The sequence below is a fragment of the Equus asinus genome, chromosome 15, assembly GCF_041296235.1.
Source record: "Equus asinus isolate D_3611 breed Donkey chromosome 15, EquAss-T2T_v2, whole genome shotgun sequence".
Taxonomy (NCBI): domain Eukaryota; kingdom Metazoa; phylum Chordata; class Mammalia; order Perissodactyla; family Equidae; genus Equus; species Equus asinus.
Window position 1 is genome coordinate 35,236,529 of NC_091804.1, and position 7,902 is coordinate 35,244,430.

The window sequence follows — 7,902 nt, forward strand, 5'->3', positions numbered from 1 at the left end:
ATCGTTGCTGAGCTAACATCTATGCCGATCTTCCTCTATTTTGTATGTGGGATGCCGCCACAGCATGGCTTGATGAGTGGTGTGTAGGTCCATGCCTGGGAACCAAATCTGTGAAGCCCAGGCCGCCAAAGTGAAGCTTGTGAACTTAACCACTATGCCACTGAGCTGGCCCCTCAATCCTTTTTTTTTTTTTTTTTTTTTTTACTGCCTAATAGAAGTTCTTGTTACCTTAAGACAAATATTTTTGCACTGAGAAAATTTGGCTGTCTGATGAAGCTTATGGACCCTTCCTTCTGAGCTTGTTTAAATGCATAAAAGAAAATTCATGGGGTTACAAAGAACAGTTGTACTGAAATATAATTATCAAAATACTAAGGTGACAGCAGTATATGCTTCTTCATGAATGCATCAAACTATAAGATCTTGTGAAGGAGCAGTTAGCATAAATGATATTTTGAGATCAGCAGTAATTAATGTGATATGAAAATTCTTGCTTTCTCTTCCTGACAAAGCCCTAAGCATGGCTAGTAGTACTATGATAATTTTGTTGCCTCCATTCAAAATAGAAGGAAATGGTAGTGTGAAAATAAAGATGTCATTTTTTTTCCCCATCAAATTCCCGGGCCCCTTGAATTCTATCCCTTGACCTCCCTGAGGGCGTGTGCAAACCTGCAGGGTAAGGCCCTGTACGAACGGGCGGCAGAGTGCATGTGGACGATCCCTGATGCACAGCATGGGCTCTCACAGAGAGGGCTCTCACAGAGCGGGCTTAAAAATTCTCTCAGCTCAAGTCCCATGGAGCGTGTGAGCCAGGCCAGTGTCTTTACCCTAAAAAAGATTAAGAACCGTAAATGCAATGTGGATTGGATCCTGGAATAGAAAAATGTTAGAGAAACTAGTGAAATCCAAGTGCAACCTGCAGTTCAGTTAATAGCATTGTGGCTAATACTGTAGATAATAACAGTATTGTCTCAATGTTAATATCGTAGTTTTGACAAATGTACCATGTTAACATTGGGGCAAGCTGGTGAAAGATACATAGCAACTCCATACTAATTTTGCAACTTTTCTATAAACCTAAAGTTATTCCAAAATAGAAAGGTTCTTTGAATAAAAAGGCTAAGAACCTCTTCCCCAGGCTCCTGAAGAGCTTGGCTCAGTGACTTACAGAGGCAATGGAGGTTTACCAGAAAGGTGCACTGGGTTCAAGTCCTGGCTGATGTATGACCCACTAGCTGGGTGACCCTGGACAAGTCACTTTTTTTTTTTCCTATGGTAATAAGGACTTTTATTTCTATTGAAAAGAAAATTAACAGAATAAAGCACCAAAAATATAAATTCAAATTTTTTCATACTCTACCCAAGGAATAACACCCAAGGAGTGGCCGAAATGCACATTGTTGTCATCATAGTGACCTCAACTGAAATGTTTAAGATTGTGGCCCCGGCTGTAGAACCAGGCCTGACCTTAAATTTTAACCAGTCCTAACTGCCATCTTCATTATGGCCCCTCTGATGAAGGAGATACAGTAACAATTGGAGCCAGCTTTCCATCACAGCTTAGGAAACTCTTTTCAGAGTTTAGACAGAAAAATATATTCTGAAATGTAGCTGCTCTCACGGACTCTGGGGCCTGGTCTGTTAAACAATGAGCAGCCCTCACTCAGCAGGTGGATGGGTCTCGGATAAGTCACTTTTGAGCCTCACTTTTGTTGCCTTTGAAGTGGGAGTCACAGAGCCTCCCTGATCAGGTGGCTGTACGTGAGGAGGCATATCCAGTGTCTGGCATGCGGTGGCCCTCAGTAAATATGGGGGTGATGGGACACCCTTGATCGCTGTTTCTCCTGGGCCTGCTCAGTGCCGGGCTGGACCCTGGGGGAGGTGGGGAGCAGGCCCCAGGAGTCTTCCTTCCCCGCCCCCAGCAGATCTTGTCTTGTCTTGCTTTTAGGTGATGACAGAGGGTGGCCACAGCAAGGGGTTTGGCTTTGTGTGTTTTTCCTCTCCAGAAGAGGCGACGAAGGCTGTGACAGAGATGAACGGGCGCATCATCGGCACCAAGCCACTGTACGTGGCGCTGGCCCAGCGCAAAGAGGAGCGGAAGGCCATCCTTACCAACCAGTACATGCAGCGCCTCTCCACCATGCGGGCCCTGGGCGGCCCCTTCTTGGGCTCCTTCCAGCAGCCCACCAGCTACTTCCTGCCCGCCGTGGCGCAGGTGATGTGATGACTGGCCCGCATGCCCAGCCACACGCTTTCCCTGCAGCCAGGTAGAGCAGGAAGGGAGAGCCTCCCAGGCAGACTGGGCAGGCCGTTCCAACCCCATGGGTAAAAGGGAGTGGAACAACACTCCCCAGTCGGAGACAGATTCCTGAGCATTCTGCTGAAGAAGAGTCTCTATGGCCAAATATGTTTGGGAAATAATGCATTAAACAAAAGAAGCCTAGACTTCTTATATATGTCATTCTACCCTAATATGCCAGGACATGTTATGACTTTCCAGAACCAGCAGAGAGCCCGCAGCATTTCCCTGACGTAGATGGTCATTTTTGGTGGGATGTCTGCTGACATCTCTCCTGGATGTTAATGTTCTGAGGAGCATGGTTTGGGAAAGGAGCTCGTGTGACCTAGAGGAAGTAGACAGATATCAGCTATTAAAGCCTTCTGGGATGGGAACATTCCCACTCCTTTTAGCAGTAGCTTAAGCTGGCCAGAGTTAGAGGAGGATGTGTCACCATTTTATCCAGATCATTAGGCTAGTGGCTCTGATAATAAAGGGCGAGGATGAACCTGAGATCTTGCCCTGGAAGGCTCAGGGTTAATGGACATCCTGAGATGGGAAGCAGGAAGCTTCAGCTTTGTGGATCTTTACTAACCAGTCCTGTCGGGGGGACAGCGCAGTTCCTGGGGGTTTCTCAGCTCCCCTGCTGCGATCCCACACTCTGGGTTGTCTTATCCCATGCAGCCTCCAGCCCAGGCTGAGCACTATGGCTCAAGCCCATCCAGGCAGCCTGCCCCCAGGTGGATGGCCCAGCCACCTAGACCCTCGTGTGAGTGGCCCAGCCCCTTCCACCCTCAGCCTGGCCCAGGGGTTTGGGCCCCATGGGGCAGTGTGTAACATCATAGTTAAGAGCATGGGCTTTGGGGTCAACCTGGCTCTGCCACTTCCCAGGGTGTTAATTTGGGTGGGCAACCTCACCTCTCTGAGTCTCAGTTTCCTCTTTTGAAGGTGGGCCTGAATGAGATGTGGGATAGCACCAGGCACAGTGCTGAGCCCGACAAAGGCTCACAGCGTGGCCGTTCTCTTCATTTAGCTCCGGGCTTGACTGATATGTGACTGAAAATGCTCTCAAAGCTGCGAATGCAACTCTTTTGGCTGTATTGTCAATGAATGGCCTTTCTCTAAGAGTGAAGTTCACCCTGACCTGAAACTGTCTAAGGGGTGTGATCACGATGCCTGTGCGTCTCGGGGCTCTGGGTAGACACGAGCTGGCATTGTAATTGCGGCTTTCCACACCCCCTTCCCTGGAGTTCTGGGTCTGCCTGACTAGGTAAACTCACTCCTCCTCCTGCTGTGACTGTTCCAGCTCCTCTTCCCGTTCTCTCCTCCCCCTGGAATCTTCAGGGCACAGTGTGCACTCTGCCTATCCTCTCAACCCCGCCAACCTTTCTCTCTCCATGTTCTTGCACCTTAAGCTGCCTACCCTCCAGCTGCCTCCATGGTCCGGCCACCAGCCATGTCTCGGCGTCCCCTGGCCCAGGTCAGCAGTGTCAGGCAGGCCTCTACCCAGGTGCCATACCTGGTGCCCCACACCCAGAGAGTGGGTGAGTGTGGGCAGGGTCAGGAGGAATGGGCGTGCAAGGAGGGTGGGGCGGGGGCTTGGCACTGGGTTGGCACTAGGGGGGAGTCAGAAGCGGCCTCCAGGGGGACCTCTCCCTCTTGGAGAGCAGGGCGACTCTGGAGGCCATGTAGCATAGTAGTGTCAGCTCCAGAGTCCCCCAGGAACTGTGTGGCCTTGCTAACTACTGTATCTGATGGCCTCATCTTTAAAGTACCAATGAAAATAGTACCCCTATTTTGTTGTGAGGGTGAATGAGATCACACATGCAAGGGCTTAGCACCAGATCTGAACCAGAGTCAGTTCTGTGGCAGCTGTGAACCAGGGCACATGTTTGGGCTGTAAGCCAAGCACAGCTGGTCCTTCCTTCAGCAGATGTTTGCACATTTGTGTGCTGGCCCCATACTCAGTGCTGGGGATTCTCTATGTGAACGCTCGTATTTATGCTTTATGGCTTTTGGTTGCTACCGGGCCGTGATGTCCCTGCTTATTTCTTACAGCCAACATTGGTACCCAGACCCCAGGACCTGGTGGGGCAGGATGCTCGACACCAGGCAGGTCTCTCCCGACACACAGATATTTCTTGGCAACGCCCAACACGCATGAGGTAAGGCTGGCCCAGCTGCCCTCTTCCTCCAGGCTCTGGGGGGCTGGCTCAGAACCTTGGCTAAGGGGGTGGCCCTCTCTGGGCCTTGACTTTCTTTCTTTTCTTGGTTGGTAAAGTTCATTTATTAACGTGTACAATCAAGAAGAGAGCACCCTTACTAACAGAAGGGGAAAGGAGCCAGGATCACATCTTGTTTATTAATCACGATTTGCTTTGCCAGGGTTATTACCAAAATTAATTTGGATTTCCTCAGTATTGATGTGTTCAGCAGCAAGTACGTGATTAATCTGCAAAACAGAACTGAGAATATCTACTGTCATTAAATTAAAAGGCTGTGTATTGATCTCCTTGCCCCACCGAAAGTTTCAAACTCAGCATTATCATATGCTGTCTAGAATTGCAGTGTCTAAATACTTCAAACTATTTCACGCAAAATAAACTAAGAGTAGCCTTTAAACAGCAAAAAGCTTCTAAAGCTGCCGAGATGTGAAAGGGTCAGAAGTATGCTGGGGATGTGCCCGTAAAGCTGCTTGATAAAAAGTGCTTTATTTGGCACAAGGTGATAGGTAATGTGTGGCTTTCGTTTGACCACAAGCATCGGGGACCTTTACAGGTTCCTGGCATCACAGAAAACACCCATTACAGTGTAACTTTGTCGTCCAGGCCACCGTGCCCTTGATGGGAACTCTGTCCCACCCTGTACCTTGCCCCCTGCTCCCGTCTTCCAGAGTCTTCCTGGAGGCCTGTGCTCACCCCACAGGGTTAAGTGTTTCGAGGCCCTGCCTGTCTGTGGTGGGTAAGGGATGTGTCTCCGGCACCCATGTGCAGGTCCAGGAGCCTGCTGTGCGTATCCTGGGACCGGAGCCCCTGACCGCGTCCATGCTGGCCGCTGCACCACTGCACCAGCAAAAGCAGATGATTGGTGAGTGACTGGTTCCCCTACTTGGAGTAGGAAGAGGCGGGTTGAGAGCTGACTAGCCTGGTGGGGAACACCCTGAGTGGAGGCTAGACAGACATGAGGACAAGGTCCACCTTTGCTGCTGACCAACCTGCTGGGTGACGTTGCCCTAGTCACCTTTACTCTCTAGGCCCCTGTTCTCTTAAGTTTTAAGACCGGAGGAGCCTGAGGTTTCTTCCAGCTCTGCTGTTCCATCGCTTTGACGTGGGCTGCGAGAGACCCTAGATGTGGGGAGATCAGGGGCCAGAAGGAGGAGTGAGGTTTGTGCTGGGAAATGGCCTGTAAGGTGGGTGTTGAGGCTCCTCACGCTCTCCTGAGTAGGAAGAAGCTGTCACCACGTCTCATCGGTCTCCCAGGGTCTCTTGTAGGGGGGTGGGAAGTAAGTGTGCACTGGGTGGATAAATGTCGTTCCCCGCTGGACCCTGAATTCCCTGTGCAATTCATCTCCATCCCCAATGTCTGTGACAGGCCCTGCCAAAGGATGCCACCAACTGTCAAATGAATGAACCAGCTTGCTACTAGTTGGCAGGTTCTTTTCTTCGTGGCCACCAAGATCTCCAGACCCTTCTCTGAAGGCCCCCATTGCCAACATCCCGCTGTTTCCTCAGCTCACCTGGAGTTTTGCCACTTTACTACCCCCCCCTCAAAGAAAAATCCTAAATGGGCATAAAGGAGGTAGAAGGCTCTATTAGCGGTTCCCTTTAAACATCTTTACTTTCCTTATGGGAAAACCTTGCCCACGCCCACGTAAGGCACCCCAGCACCCCATCCTGGCTAGACTCTCCACACAGTGCTGAGATGGGCTGACCACCGACACTAGGCCTTGTCGCTAGAAGTACCTATGGTGGAAGGTAAATTTATCTCGTGTGTGTGGCTCGCCACCCCTTAGAAAAGTCAAAACTCAGCACTGTCATAACCTGTCTAGAATTTCAGTGTGTATACCTGGAACCGTTTCTTGAAAAATGAACAGCAACCAACTTTGTGTCAGATCCTGTGCAGATTACTTCACTATAGTATCAAATTTGATTCTGCAAACTAGCCTCCAAGGTGGGGTTTGCTGTGCCCACTTTATGGCTGGGAAAGAGGTAACAGAGCCTGGAAGGAGCAGTTCTGGGACACCGCAGATGGCTCACTGCTCCATTCCACAAGACGGTGCCTGGTATGCTGGGCGGTCAGCCAGGTGTGAGCAGAAGCCATCAGAGGCTGTTCCATACAGGTGAGCGTCTCTACCCCCTTATCTACGAAGTCCACACCCAGCTGGCTGGTAAGATCACGGGCATGCTGCTAGAGATCGACAACTCGGAGCTGCTGCTCATGCTGGAGTCGCCAGAGTCCCTCAATGCCAAGGTTGGTGGAGCCTGGGTGGGAGGAGCCCTGAGAGGGCAGGAGGAGAGCTAAGGACAAAGGCGTCTCATCATGAGCTGGTTGGCTGCTGCTTGGACAGATGAAGTTTATCTTGCTAAAACCAGCTAGTACCTGCCGAATGGTGGAGTGGGAGGCCTTAATTAAGGGCTTGCTACTTCAGCCCCTCCACAGATTCTCTGCAGCTCTGTAGGCAAGGTTTTGGTACAAGGAGCTGTGTTCTGACTCAGTATAGGGGCTAAGACTTGCCCAGCTGTCCAGCAGTGTACATCTGTCTTGATGTACCCAGGTGACCCTGGGTTTCTCTCATGCGAGTGTGCAAGTGGGAGTCAGATGAGGGCTCCCCGGGAATGCTCTGGAGGCAGTGGAGTCCTTGTATCTAGCACGCTGAGGCAGGGCAGGTCGCGGCTCTCCAGGGACCCGGTGAGGCAGCTGCACTAAGCCCCTCCCACTCATGTCCCGCAGGTAGAAGAGGCTTTGGCAGTGTTGCAGGCACACCAGGCCATGGAGCAGACAAAAGTGAATGTGCACTGAAACCAGGTGGGTGGGGGGTGGGAGGAATGGTGACAGCAGCAGCTGAGCCCAGGAGAAGCTGTAAAGAACTGGGCAGGGACTGGCTTTCACAAGTTCCCCAAGAACCGTGGTGTGTCACTGGCTTTCTCTGAGGTACCAAGGAGTTGGGGGAGGCTGTGAGGACCAAAGGAGAGGACAGACGGTGATCGGAAAGAGTGTTGACTGTCGTGCAAAGTGAAGGAGGCGTCCTCTTGCCAGTTGCCCCGCCTGGCCTCACTCATGATAGGTTGGGCTTTCCTAGGGCATGGCCTGGCTTGGCCTAGTCTGTGTTCTTAGTCGAAGACTCGGTGTTTATTTTTGCCCTTTCATCCCCAGAAAATGGAGTCCTCACGCCCTTGGCTGACAAGAGAATAGTGGTCCTGCTCTTGGCTCTAAGGCTCTGTGAGCCATAACTTATTTCCCAGTTGGGTTGTATCTGTCCTTGAGCTCTGTATGTGGAATGAAGGCTGGTCACCCAGCCAGCCTATTACCTTTTGCGTTGTGCATTAAAAGTGCTGCAAACTCTGGCTTGTCTCCCCGGAGGCCTTCTTGCGTCTGAGGGAGGTGGGGCCAAATGAAGGATAGAC

The 7,902-nt window shown here is 51.0% G+C and overlaps 1 protein-coding gene across 9 annotated transcripts in view; it reads left to right on the forward strand.

Moving 5' to 3' along the window:
• PABPC1L (poly(A) binding protein cytoplasmic 1 like) overlaps nucleotides 1-7,902 on the forward strand; it is a 28,510-nt gene that overhangs the window by 13,774 nt on the left and 6,834 nt on the right. For 2 of the 9 annotated variants that reach the window (XM_070485986.1, XM_044748112.2), the window contains 8 exons: nucleotides 1,949-2,215; nucleotides 2,963-3,047; nucleotides 3,694-3,822; nucleotides 4,337-4,443; nucleotides 5,272-5,365; nucleotides 6,618-6,748; nucleotides 7,229-7,303; nucleotides 7,652-7,841. In XM_070485986.1, the coding sequence (XP_070342087.1) occupies nucleotides 1,949-2,215; nucleotides 2,963-3,047; nucleotides 3,694-3,822; nucleotides 4,337-4,443; nucleotides 5,272-5,365; nucleotides 6,618-6,748; nucleotides 7,229-7,297 (882 nt within the window). In that variant the 3' untranslated portion in view covers nucleotides 7,298-7,303; nucleotides 7,652-7,841. Of the gene's footprint in view, nucleotides 1-1,948; nucleotides 2,216-2,962; nucleotides 3,048-3,693; nucleotides 3,823-4,336; nucleotides 4,444-5,271; nucleotides 5,366-5,869; nucleotides 6,761-7,228; nucleotides 7,304-7,651; nucleotides 7,842-7,902 lie in introns of those variants that run through there. The other 7 variants (XM_070485987.1, XM_070485985.1, XM_070485989.1 and 4 more) reach the window with 7 other exon arrangements.